This window comes from Ctenopharyngodon idella, chromosome 13 (genome assembly GCF_019924925.1).
Source record: "Ctenopharyngodon idella isolate HZGC_01 chromosome 13, HZGC01, whole genome shotgun sequence".
NCBI lineage: Eukaryota > Metazoa > Chordata > Actinopteri > Cypriniformes > Xenocyprididae > Ctenopharyngodon > Ctenopharyngodon idella.
In genome coordinates, this window is record NC_067232.1 from 53,581 (window position 1) to 67,521 (window position 13,941).

At 38.3% G+C, this 13,941-nt stretch overlaps 1 protein-coding gene across 2 annotated transcripts in view; it reads left to right on the top strand.

The window, feature by feature from the left end:
• LOC127525508 (whirlin-like) overlaps window positions 1-13,941 on the top strand; it is a 59,802-nt gene that overhangs the window by 39,903 nt on the left and 5,958 nt on the right. For both annotated transcript variants that reach the window (XM_051918096.1, XM_051918097.1), the window contains 2 exons: window positions 3,215-3,286; window positions 9,284-9,406. In XM_051918096.1, coding sequence (XP_051774056.1) covers window positions 3,215-3,286; window positions 9,284-9,406 — 195 coding nt within the window. The remainder of the gene's footprint in view (window positions 1-3,214; window positions 3,287-9,283; window positions 9,407-13,941) is intronic.

The following is a 13,941-nucleotide window of genomic DNA, read 5'->3' on the forward strand; positions in this document are numbered from 1 at the left end:
ACGAGTTTCTTGTTTATTCAGTAAACCCTGTAATGGATCAATTTCACTGAAGGATTCATCAGACTGATTTAAAATGGGAAGGGCTGGTTCACACAGAATGTGTTTTTGCTGTTAAAAACTAGTGGTGGATTGATATTGATTTTTTTTTTCTTTTATGGCTGATGCCGTTATCTTAGAGAGCAATGGATATAGAAAATCCTACAGTATTACTTTTTTTTTTTTTTTTTTTAAAAAGAAAATAAATTGTTTTAAAAATGTGAATAAAAAGGAGGTAAACACTGTAACCAACCGTGCACTCAGTAATCTGGTAAATGTGTGCACATTGGGAATCATATTTTTTTCAAATAAAGACAAAGTAGCACTAATTTTACATACAGCACAGAGTGAAAACGACATGAATATGACATAGTGGGCAACTGAATATAGCGCAGCATAGTTTGAAATCAATCATTTGTTGCTTTGTGCGTCTCCAGTGAAGCTAAACTCTCTTCCTGTCCGCATTCAATTCACACGGACCGACCGTCAAGCAAAGAGTAACACGTGTTTGTATGCCGTCTAAAAGTGCACACTTCAGAAGGTCTCACAGCTTGATTCATCTGCAAGGTTTGTAAAATAAAATGTTTATTAGATATACAAAGATTTGTATAAATGCGTATTTGCTGATTGCTGACGGAAATGAGAGAGTATTATAGTGTTAGCCTTTTTATTACTAATAACATAAAAGCAAATGCTTTGATACTTTTTTGTATACTGTTTACTTAGTTTGTTTAACAGTTCTATCTAATAATAACATATTAGAATGCACTGTTACACAGAGACTGTAAGCTAATGAAGAAGGAGAATGGGAACGCTGTGTGCTCAAAAAAAAAAGTTCCACTTCCGACACATCGGCCAAACTGTTTTCGGACGATGTCGATATTTAAAAAATTCCAGCCAATATATCGGTCAACCACTATTAAAAACGCAAAATGCAGGCGAGTGTAACGGTAAAAACGGAACGTCTAGAGACTCGTTTTTAAAAGTTGAACTTCTTTTAACTTGAGCGCCACTTATTTAGAGCACAAAGGTCAAGCATGTCCATCTAGTGCATCTTTACATTGAAAAACAATTACTGTGTCCCAATTCGCCTACTTATACTATGCCCTAAAAGTATGTACTGTTTTTGTGAAGAAAAAGTACATACTTTTGAGTGTGTAGCAGAAGAGTATGCAAGCTTTGGGACATACTACTTCATCATAGTTGCGTCTTTAACGAACACTCTGTCGCTTAGTTACATGCATCATGTCACCGTTTAAACTACCCTGTCAATCATCTTGTCACAGTTAAAATTCTCCACATTCGATTAAATTTAATTTTCCTACCGTTTCGGAGAGAAATGTACTCTATCACGTTGATCTGCCAGTCATGGGTCTTATGTACGGAGAATTCTCCTAGCTCATGTTTGCATAATGATGCATTTAAAAGTTAAAACACGTCGGTATAAAAGTTCACAATCCTGTTGTAGATGAAATATAATGTGTATAACATTTAATACTGATTATTAACAAAGACTATAGAATAACACAAGACGCGTCACTCGTATTGTTTTGAATGGGAGAAAGTGCAACGCGCAATATGGCAGAATAAGTCCCGCCTTCTGAATAAGAGCCAATCGCTGATTGATAAAGTCATCGCTTCACTGTTAGAAGCTCCGGTTTCTATAGAAACAGTCAGACGCGCGCCTCCGAAATGAGGCACGAGGCATTTAGGACTGCGCATGTGCATTAGCTTGATCCAGCCTGAAAAATACTGTTTTTTTTGTAATGATTCGAGCGTTTAGAAAAAAAATTTATGAGACAGTTGACCGATTTCATTGGTGATTTCAAATATGAAATTTAATCGAAAGCTTGACAAACAGCTTTGGAGAATTTGATGTTTCCCCATTCAAAGAGATAGGAGCTACACTTGAATGCCTGAGATGCGTTTCAAAGATGGCCGCCGAGTGAAAGGACTTGTCTTAAAGGGACTTTGTTATTAAACCCCTTTATCTTAACCGTTCTGCTCGTCAGTCTCGCACATCCGTCATGTTTGTAGTTTTTTAACACTTTTTATTCGTTTGTAGTTCTAACCGAATCCTCATCCACAGCGCAATGGGTTGTGGGCAATATTAGCCGTTAAGAGTGTGCACGGATCTGCACTTCGTATTCTAACTGGAAAAAGTAGACCATCTGGGTATCTTTGGAATACTCATTTCAACATACTACGATTTGGGACACAATAATTCTATTTTTGAATACTATTTAGGATGGATAGTATGCGAATTGGGACACAGCAAATGGAAAAGTAGCGCAGTGGAATGGAAAAACTCATTCTGTGTGAACCGGCCCTAACTTTTGTTTGTTAAATTTTGTAACTACCAACTCATGAGAGTCATTTGATTATAAATCAGAGTAGTGTGTTCATGCTGGGTGTTTCACTGAAAAGAACTGACTCACACCAAGAGTTATTTGTTCGCATTGTAGGTTGTTTTTTTTTTGCATGCAGCTCATGAGGACAACTCAATAGTAAGACGTGTCTTGCTATTATTTCACAAAACAGGGCCTCACATTCACAACTATACTGTAAATGTGAAAATAATTCTGGTCCATTATTTCTAATATCTTTCTTACAAATAGTTTCAAATGTAAGAGGTGTTATGTGAAATATGAAATGTACAAAAGCACAGCAAATATCACAAATATTACAAGAAAGGCAGCCAAAACATGTACAAAGTAAGGTTAGCTGATCAAGTAGCAAACAAATTAGCCCATAAGTGGCTCCTTTGTAAGTGGTGTGCAAGCAAATAAAGTGAATTGATGAGGCTTTTGTTTTGGTCGAGGGGAGTTTTAATGAGGTGAATCACAGGTCTGAATGCAATGAACCGCCAACGTCACAAAATCACCTCTGTCTTACTCCAACCGAGCACACGCACATGCTAAATCAGGGCTTTTCTTGCTCTCTGTGCGGTATGTGTTTGTGCGTGAGAGATGAGTGTTGGACTGAAAATGAGACTGGATGCGAGATTGAAATGTAGGACTGTAAATGCAATTGTTTTGATGCCCCTCTGTGAAATGAGCTCTCAACAAAATGCAATTTGAATCGAACATTTGTTTAGGGGATAAACACACAGCTGTGTTTTTCATTTGTTTATAGTCTCTTGTTCTCGTTTTCTCTCTTTTGTTTTTCTGTCTCCCAGAACGACGGTGTGGCAGAGAACAACGGGGAACAGTCTCTCGAGCGTAGCAATGCCCTGCCAGACATCTCTCTGGTAAGCCCTTCAGTTTGAGGAGAACAGGAGAGATAAAAGAGGGAGAACAGAGAGAAAACGGGCATTGAACACCTTGAAAATTACCAGGGGCAGATTTTGATCAGTGTGATGATGAATTTCATATGAAACTCAGTTATTAAAACATAGGGGTGGGTGGTATGACCAAAATTTTGTATCATAGTCACAGTAGAGTAATTCAAGTGGTCAGAATTATTGGCACCCTTAGTAAATATGATCAAAGAAGGCTGTTAAAATAAATCTGCATGTTTATCCTTTTGATCTTTCATTTTTAAAAGTTCAAAGTTTTTTGAAGTAAAACTGATGAATGTGGGGGGAATCACATTAAGAAATAAATGTTCTTCTCTAATACGCGTTGGCCACAATTAATTGGTTCCTCTAGAAATAAGTAAAATATCTCTGAAGTATATCCCCCTTCATATTTACAGTTTTTAGCACATCATGGTGACTAGGAACATGAAATTATCCAGACTTCCTGTCTATGACGTCCTGTTTGACAATAGTATAAATACGAGGAAAAACAAAGGCCAAATTCCCTCAATCATCCATCACAACAGGTAAAACCAAAGATTATAGTTCTGATGTGCAGCAAAAGATTGTTGAGCTTCACAAAATAGAAAGTGGCTGTAAGAAAATAGCTGAAGCTTTAAAAATTATGAATCCACATAGAAGAAGACGCGTGTCTATATTGTCTTAATAGTTTGAGTGGTCAAAGACTGTTCAAAGATCAAAGCTTAGAGAAATGCAGGAAAGTAGTTGAGTTATGGGGTCAGAATGAGTAAAAAAAAATATTAAACAGCACCTACATCATCACAAGTTGTTTGGGAGGGTTTAATGAAAATCCTCTGCTTTCATCCAAAAACAAACTCCAGCATATTCAGTTATCAGACACTACTAGAACTTCAAAAGGAACTGGTTCTATGGCCAGATGAAACTAAAAAAGTGCTTTTTGGCAGCAAACCCACAAGATGGGTCTGGTGCACACAGGGATAAAAAAGTACCCCATGCCCACGGTTAAATATACTGCTGGATGTTGTGGGCATGTTTTTCTGCCAGAGGTCCCGGACATCTTGTTCAGATACAAGGCATCATGGATTCTATCAAATACCAACAGATAAAATAATACTTGGCAGCATCTGCTAGAAATCTGATAATGGGATAGTTGGATCTTCCAACAGGACAATAATCCAAAACAAACATCAAAATCAACACAAAAATGTGTCACTGAGCACAAAATGAAGCTTCTGCCATGGCCATCCCAGTCCCCTGACCTGAACCCTATAAAAAATAAGTGGGCTGAACTGAAGAGGAGAAGCACCAACTGAATCTGAAGGATTTGGAGAGATACTTAATGGAAGAATGGTCTCAGATCTCTTGTCAGATGTTCTCCAAATTCCTCCAAAAATTCATCAGACATTATATGAGAAAGCTGTTATCTTTGCAAAAGGAGGTTGCAAAAAGTATTGAATAAAAGGGTGGCATTAATTGTGGCCAATTTGTATTATGTTAAACCAACCCCCCCATTTTACTTCAATGAAAGGTTAAATTTTTGTGAAATTTTATGAATAAAAGGTCAAAAGGATTGGCCACAGGCTTCTTTGTTCATATTTACCAAGGGCGGCAATAATTCTGACCAGGACTAAATAAACTAAACTAACTAAACTATGCTTTGAATGCACCAGAATTCTTAATCCTTCAGTCCTAATCTTTATTTTCACGTTAGTCCCTGTTTGTTGTCACTGTGAAGATTAAGCAGTCCTGCATTGATGAGAATATATCTACAGTGCCACAGTATAGCACAATCTCTGCTGGTTGACACATTTTATACTGTCATGCCACCTAGCCCTTTCTCAAACGGTTCCAAAGGCTTGGCTACTCAGACAGCTGATGGTTGTTTGAAAGAAAGAGTGAAAGAGAGAAATAGACGAGTTGATGACACTGTCGCTGATGGCTGCAGTTGTGAGAGAGATGGCTGAGGAAGATTGGGTCCTTCTCAGAGAGTCTTCTGTTAGTAAACTGATGAAGCACCTGCACAGCTCTATCAGGCGCAGACACCAACAAGTCAGAAGCTTGTGAAAGTAACGTTTTCCGAAGAACGTACAGGCCCTGATAAAAACACACGCAGACAACTCACATTTTGGTTTGATTACTTTCTGATGGCACTGACACCTCATTCATCTGGCTTCTGCTCACCCTGTTCAGTCTTAGTTTGTTCATTTCCTTTTTTTTTTTTTTTTTTTTTTTTTGTTTTTTGGTTTGCCTCTTGGTCTGAATGAACTGATTGTTCTGAGAGAAATTGTTCTTGTCCTCAAAGCAATGATTTGTGGGTAACTGTCGTATGTTTTATATGTATGTGTGTATGGTGTATGTGAATGTGGTGCATTATAAGTTGCGATGATTGTGTTATTGAATATGGAATGTATTGATCTCCTTTGAAATATAACCTGAAATATGGCATCACTAACGCTCTCCTCTTTCATCCTAGGATGAGGTTCATTCCACCTCAGATTCCCCTCCTTCCTTTAAACCTCCTCCTCCCCCAGGGCTTCAGCACCGTCCCAGTCGAAAATCCACACTTAGTAAACGTCCTTCTTCCGGCTCTTCCCAATCAGGCTTGTACTTCACCGCCCCTTCTCGTTCCCATACCAAAGAACCCAAGCACCAAAAAACACCCAAACCTCACACATCTCCTCCTGACACCCTCAAGTTAGACGTCCCAGCGCCTCAGCTCTCAATCGTGAGCCAGCACCCTATCGGACCGTTCCCCCGGGTCCAGTCTCCTAGTAAGGTGAAACCTGCTGTCCAATCCTCGTCTCCGAATCCTCCACCCGCCCCTAATGTACCAGCACCGCCTGGGCCGCCTCCTCTTCCGCCCCCCTGCCCAGATAAGCCAGCCCCTTCATCCCCAGCATCCAATCAGCATTTTGTCATGGTGGAGGTGCACAGGCCCAACGCAGAACCTGATGTGAACGAGGTGCGGCCGCTGCCACAGGCACGAGGTGAGACTGGCCAGATGTGATACATTGTGGGGCAGCTGCGAATATTTAATATATCATTAACCAGCTGTCGATTTCTATTCAGTTTGTTTATTTACACTCACTTAATGGCTAAAAAGTCATTATCCTCAATGTTCAAAAGGGAAAATGTTCATTATAAAAGAACAGTTCAGCCAGATAATAAAATTCAATCATTTACTCACTTTCCTTATGTGTTAGATGGATAAAATAACCAAATATGGGTTTGGAAAAATAAATAAATAATTTATGATTTTTGGGAGAACTACTACAGTTGCAGTCATACATGTAAATACACCTTGCAGAATCTGCTTGTTTTTTATGTTGTGCTGTCCTGAATAAAGGAGCGATCATCCATATGCATGCAGTTGCAGGAGAGGAAACACAATTTCATGCAAATTTCACTGCATTCCAAAGTTCAAGTTTGGTGAAATCTGCGAATTCATATCACGTGAAGACGTAACCAGTTGAAGATTGATTACTGGGGCGGAAGCGGAATTACAAAGAATGCGAACTTTAAAGGGTTAGTTCACCCAAAAATGAAAATTCTGTCATTAATTACTCATCCTCATGTCATTCCACACCTGTAAGGCCTTCGTTCATCTTCAGAACACAAATTAAGATATTTTTTATCAAATCCGAGAGCTCTCTGATCCCTCCATAGACAGCAATTTAATTACTACTTTCAAGGCCCAGAAAGGTATTAAAGACATCGTTAAAATAGTCCATGTGACTACAGTGGTTCAACCTTAGTGTTATGAAGCGACGAGAATACTTTTTGTGCGCAAAAACAAAGCAAAAATAACGACTTTATTCAACAATTTCTTCTCTTCCCTGTCATTCTCCTACGCTGTTTACGTTGTATAGACAGTTCAACACTTCCAGGTTCTACGTCAGAACGCCGGCTCAGTATTGGCCGAAGCTGTTCACATGAGCAGCACGATGCATGCGTGTGATGCTGACGCAGGAGCCGGCCAATAATAAGCCGGCCTTGAAAGTGGTAACTGGCTCTCGGATTTCATCAAAAATATCTTAATTTGTGTTCCGAAGATGAACAAAGGTCTTATGAGTTTGGAACGACATGAGGGTGAGTAATTAATGACAGAATTTTCATTTTTGGGTAAACTAACCCTTTAAGTCTTGTTTTAAAATGTCATATAAAGCACTTTAGTCCAACTGAAATCATATAATGGCTGGAATACACTACACTTTTAAAATTTGAACAGATCACTCTTGCATCTTCCACTTGCTGACTATTTAAATGGAGTTTACAAAGTGGAGTTTACCTAACACAGTAACTTAATGCAGAATCATGTGCTTCGTTGCTAGGCGATGCATGACAAATAATCGCTGCATCCGTAAACTTCCCGACTATATAGTATGCGAAAAACTATGCCAAAATAGTAGTATGTACGAATACAAAATATTCAAAAAACAGTAGGCGAAAAGTCCCCAGATGACCTGCTACTTCCGCCGAGATTCTAAAGTGCACATTCGATAGAGACTTTACTATGAGGCCACGGATTTAAGAATGGAAGTGGAGTGACGCTGGTAGGCCACGTGACAGTAACAACATGGTGGATGTAGTACATCTGAATTTCATTTATACTACCCATATTCATACAGTATTTATATAGAACATACTTTTTTTTTTTACAGTCACGAAGTAAATTCAAATTCAAATGTAGTACCTACTCAGACAGTATGCGATTTCGGAGAATATGTGTTTAAAATAAGCTCAAAATATCAAACATGTTTGATATCCTCCAACTGGATGGAATCACAACCTGTCTGTGCACATCATATGCTACGTAATTTTCTGTGAAATCTGTCAACTCAAATCCAACACGGATCCAAATCGGGCCAAAAAGTGTAGTGTATTCATACTTAAGTCTGGTTTTTGGAGAGCTTAAAGACCTAGATAATGCGATTGTAACTCAACTTCGTCCAGGATGTATAAGTTAATCGGGCCTTGGCACTGGGCACATGCTCCGAAAGACAGAGATGATGCGCATGTATATAATAATCCTTAAAATATTCCATTACTCGTTGTCATGCATTTTTGGACAAACAGATGGAGACTGCAGCTCGACTACACAAAACTCCACTGTAGCTCGATTCTAACTGCATTTAAACCGTCTCTGTCTTCTTGCAGGAGGGACGTTATCCCAGCTCTCAGACAGCGGACAGACCCTCAGCGAGGACAGCGGTGTGGATATTGGTGAATCTGGACGTCTCAGTAAGGATAGCAGCCCACGTCCCGCCCGCACCAGAGTCCCTCGGGATGGGCACGGAGGAGGAGAAACATCTGCCAAACCGGTGAGACCGAGAGAGAGAGAGAGATGGATGTGTGAGAGTTAATGACAGTGACAGAGGGATGGTATTAAAAGTGTGAATAAGAGTGAAAGAGTGTTGACAGAAGAGTGCAGTCACGTAAATCTGTTTCCTCCCCCTCCCTGTGACTGAGTGTGCTTGACTTTTAACAATTAATTTTCACTTTTGTTCTTTTGGTACATACATTTTCTTTAGTTTTTCTGTTCTTTCTTTGTTGACTCGTCCACTTCATCTCATCTCATATCACTGATCCAACAGCTCTCTGAAAAACCAATCTCAGTGTGCTGAGTCAAGACACGTCCGTCTTCCTTTTGGCCGTCCTTTAGCTATATGCTTCTCGGCTGTCTTATACGCATGAGCTGTGTTGTTGTTCTCATAGATTGAAATAATAGTGCTATCTGAGGACATTATGGTTGGGCATAAGCCACTTTCTGTGGCCTTATTTTAGGCTGCCAGACACAAAGCAATGTCTATCATCAAAGCCAAATGTGTCTTTGCTTCCTATCTCTGTTCTCTTTCATTCTCTCTCCCTCTCTTTGATTTGCTACTTTCCTGTCTCTCTTCTCTCTCTCCTTCTCTCTCCCCATCTTTCCCATCCTGTCTCTAATCTGTCTCTAAATCTACCTTGCAGCCGGGTCTGTTGGAACCGACCTCCTCTCTAGTGAGGGTGGCAAAAAGTGCCAGCACTCTGGGCATCGCAATAGAAGGCGGGGCAAACACACGTCAGCCCCTCCCACGCATCGTTACCATACAAGTGAGTGGCCCATATAGTGTTCTATTATATACAGGATTATATTATATGAAATAATATAATGCTTGAGGTCGTTAAGATCACAAGCCCCCTCACCTCTGACAGCAGAAAGAGCTGCAAATGTGTTTTTTTGTTTTTTGAAAGAAATAGCTTGCTTGCAATCACATGACTGATGACGTACGAAATTCAGATGGAGGGCAGGAAGTGAAAAGTATAATAGACGAGATTGAGAAAAGTCCGTACTGTGCTGGTTTAGGATGGTATAAACAGAAAATCACAACATATGTTGGACGTGGTCCTTATGCTATGAAGAGGAGTGATTTTTTTTTTTTTTTTCTACTGAATTTAAGGACTTGCCTACCATCAAGGCAGCAGATATAGAGAATGTGAAGCTGCTGTCATGCCATGTTCAGTTCTAGTCTGGATTGTTTATATCGCGCTGCCTTTCTGCTAGTGAGTTTAGGGCAGTATTTTGATTTTCTGATGCTGAATCGAGCCTTTTCTATGTGTAAAAACACCAAGGGAAGCAGGTTGAGGAGGTGACAGGAAGACGCCGTATATCAAATATTTAAACCCACTCCCTATTACTCAATAAAATAATAACATTGCTGAGTGTTTTTGAAAGTATTGTATTTTGTTTGGTTTAATAATTAACATTACATTTGTGAGTATGACTTTCACTCGGCTTGTGAATGAGCATAACTTGCACGCAGCCACTTCAAAACTTGTACATGAGCTTCTGTGGGTTTGATTTTGGTTGTCATTTGTTGAAATAAATACAAAAAAAAATACAGCGTGTCGGTGTCTGTCCGTTGAATGTGATCCTCCGATTCTCTTCCGTGGCCATATGGGAAAGTGAATATGTACAAAGACAACATTTAAACTACAGTTACATTTACACCCTTCCAACAAAGAAATGGATCGACTTCTGTCAGCTTGTTGAACACATTTTTTTTATTTGGACATTTTCTACCATATGATGGCTGAAGCAGCAACGCGTGACACTGTTTTCACGATAACCAGATCAACATTGTGAACGGAATTCTACAAAACTGAAGTGAGAAACACCAAATGATCATGCAGTGGGATAAAATAGCTTCTCTTCCCTGCAAACGATACCATGTAGAATGTGAATGTCAAAAACAAAAAAAGGTGGTTTCTCAGTTTGATCGATTTGAGCAACCATAAATGATGCGAAATATAGGAATTTTGAGTTTGTGATAGGATTCCTATATAGAAAAATCACTTCCTGCCCTCCAGCTGCATTTCACGCCACAGCAATAACGTCATGTGCAAACAACCTATTGAAGAAATTAATACTTTTATTCAGCAAGGATGCATTAAGTTGATCAAAAGTGACAGTAAAGGCTTTTATAATGTTACAAAAGCTTCCTATTATCAGATGCTGTTCTTTTGAACTTTCTATTCATCAAAGCATCCTGGAAAAAAAAATGTACGCACCTGTTTTCCACATTGATAATAATAATAGTTTCTTGAGCAGCAAATCAGCATATTAAAATGATTTCTGAAGGATCATGTGACACTGATAAGCTGAAAGTTCAGCTTTGCTAACACAGGAATATATTACATTTTACTATATATTCAAATAAAAAATAAAAAAACAGTAATTTGAAATTGTAAAAATAATCACAATATTACTGTTTTTGCTGTATTTTGAATCAAATAAATGCAGCCTTGGTGAGCAAAAGAGACCTATTTTAAAAACATAATTTTTGTTGTTTATTCTTTTTGTTTCACCTTGGATTTATACTGACACCTAGTGACATTGATGCAGAAATGTACGGTGGCATTAAAAATGCACTATCTTTAGTTTATGTGTCCAATAATACAAGGGGTCACTGGGGTGAAGTAAGTAGTGTTCGACTGGTCATGTGATCTCAACATGGTAGCTCCAGATGAGAACGCCCACTGCATGCAAAATAAAATGGCTATTATTAGGCTACTGATAGGTTAAAAATAATGTTCACTCACATATTTTATATTAATTTGTTTAGAAATAAATCTTCTAAAAATGATTGGATGTACTTTTAAGTATTATACTTAACTAATCTCGCACTGTTTGTGCTACACACATGAACGACACTTCAAATTGTGAAGCTTGAGAAGAGATGTTCTATTACTTTTCATTTGATTGTCACCTGGATGCTCAAACGTGAGCAAGAATATCTAGGGACCGGAAAATCATAGACTCTTGTTGGTGGGCTTTTCTGAATAGGGTTAGTTAGCAGCCAGCCAGAACAAACCACATAACAACCTTTAAATTTCCCTTAACAACAGGATAGCATCTTAACGAACATCCTAGCGACACGGTAAGCGCCACACATTTTCAATACTGAATCTGAGTATGAATCACAATAGTACCCTGTGGTTCTTCGTATTGGGCGGCTGCCAGGTTTTACAGTTGATTATACAATTTCAAAACCCTCAGGTCTGAAGCCGGTACGGAGCCTGAGACAATGACAGGCACAAAATAAGTCCCAATCATGAGCTCACTGCCGTCAGTCATATAAAGGTCCATAAGAGGCCTGACAGCCTCTGTGAATTAAATAATGAGCACAGAAGCACAGCAGTACATGGTATAGACCTCCAGTTGTAAGCAGGTGTTGGTGTTTGACGCCATTGTGGCAGCAGATTATTCCTGATTCTGTCATTTCTTTTACTAAAAATCTCAAGCACTCTGTTGAACAGGCTTATGGGAATGCGTGCAGTTATGTGTGCAATATGTAGACCGAGTTGATGATATGTAAATGGCTCTCTGTGTTTCTGTGTCCACTCGTGCTGGAGAGGAAATGATGTGCTCTTTAAGGAAGGGGCTTCGGCTGTGAGAGACGAATGTGAAATAACAGTGCCACTGATTACAGTTGATTTAGCAGCAAATCAGCACCTTAATAAAAGATTGAGAGATGAAGAGCATGGGCAGGAGAACAGGAGAGACTGAGCAAAAAATATATATAAGTGAGTTAGAAAGAAAGGAAGTAATTGAAAGCGATCGTGAGACATAGAACGTGTGTCTGGGGAGGAGAGAAATGGATAGGCATGAGTGGGTTTTAATTACCCGGCGGCAGGCGGTTCATCAGCGTCATAATGAAAATCCAACAACAAAAGCGGCTGTGGATTAGATAATGTGGTGCTCTTTTGTTTCGATCAATATCAGGCATTGAATGAAAGAAGACGGGGTGCTGGTGAGATCTAAGTGGGTGACTCTTGCATTTTAGCCTCCATTAGTTTACTACTTCCTGTTGCGTAAGTGATGTCACACTCTGAAGCAGGCTGACTCATGATCAGTAGTTTCAAAGGATTAAAGGGGTAAAATTAGGATTTTAGGTCCTAATGAAATATATTTTTTCTTGCATTACATTCATTTTTTTCGAAAATTCCGCATTTGAATTTTTGTGAATTCTGTTTTTAATGGTTTAAATATATTTTAATAATCAAAAAGAATGTCTGATCAATTGTGTAACGAAAGTGTAATAATTTATTAGAGTTTGAACAGCAGTATTACTCTAAAAAGTGATTAATTACTAGCTACTGATTACATCTTCAACAGTGTAATTAGATTACTGTACTAATTACTCCCTCTAAAAAGTATTGCATTACTTATTACTAATTACTTTCTAAATCCTTTATCAACCTCGACCAGTTAAACAGTACAAGGATAGACATGAAAATGCTCTTTTAATTCTTACAAATAAATAATTAAAAAAGCATAAATTATTCTTGAACTGAAGAAAGTATTTAAAGGGAGAAGGCTACATTAAAAAACATACATTTTAACATTAGATGTTAAATTTTGTTGTTAAATCCATTATTGTTTTATATAGTATATAAAGTATTTAATGCAATTACATCAGAAGTAACTGTAATTAAATTACAGAACAATTAGGAGTAATCCCTTACTTTACTTTTTCAGGGGGAAAGTAAATAAACTACAGTAATTAATTACTAGTAATGCATTACACCCAACACTGTTTAAAAGTAATAATGGTCTATGAAGTGTTTTTTTTTTTGTTTTTTTTTATTCTGTGTTGTCTGTTCTCATTTTTCTGGATTTTGTGGTTAATGATTTAATACAAATGTATTATCAAATACATACATAGTAATCAAATGAACGCATAAAAAACATAAGAATTTCATTATTCTTTTACAATGCAATCAAATGAAATTTGAACAACTTTCATTTTTTTGGCAAACAAAGTGTTGCACAACAGAAGTTAGAGTTTAAAGGGGTCATGAATTGAGAAATAAACGTTTCCTTGAACTTTTGATATATAGGATGTCATCATACTATAAGAATATCCTGTAAGTTTCAGAACTGAAAACTTCCTTGTTAATCCAATAAAAGCTTTTATTGACACCAGGCCCAGCAAACGGCTGAACCTGGAATGTGCCTATAGATAGGTGAAATGCTGCCTCCGCAGAAGAAATCAACACCTACTTCATTGCAACGTTAGCCACGCCCACTGGCGTGATAGTGAGATGACGAGGAGAGAAGAGCGATACAGGACAAGAATAACATT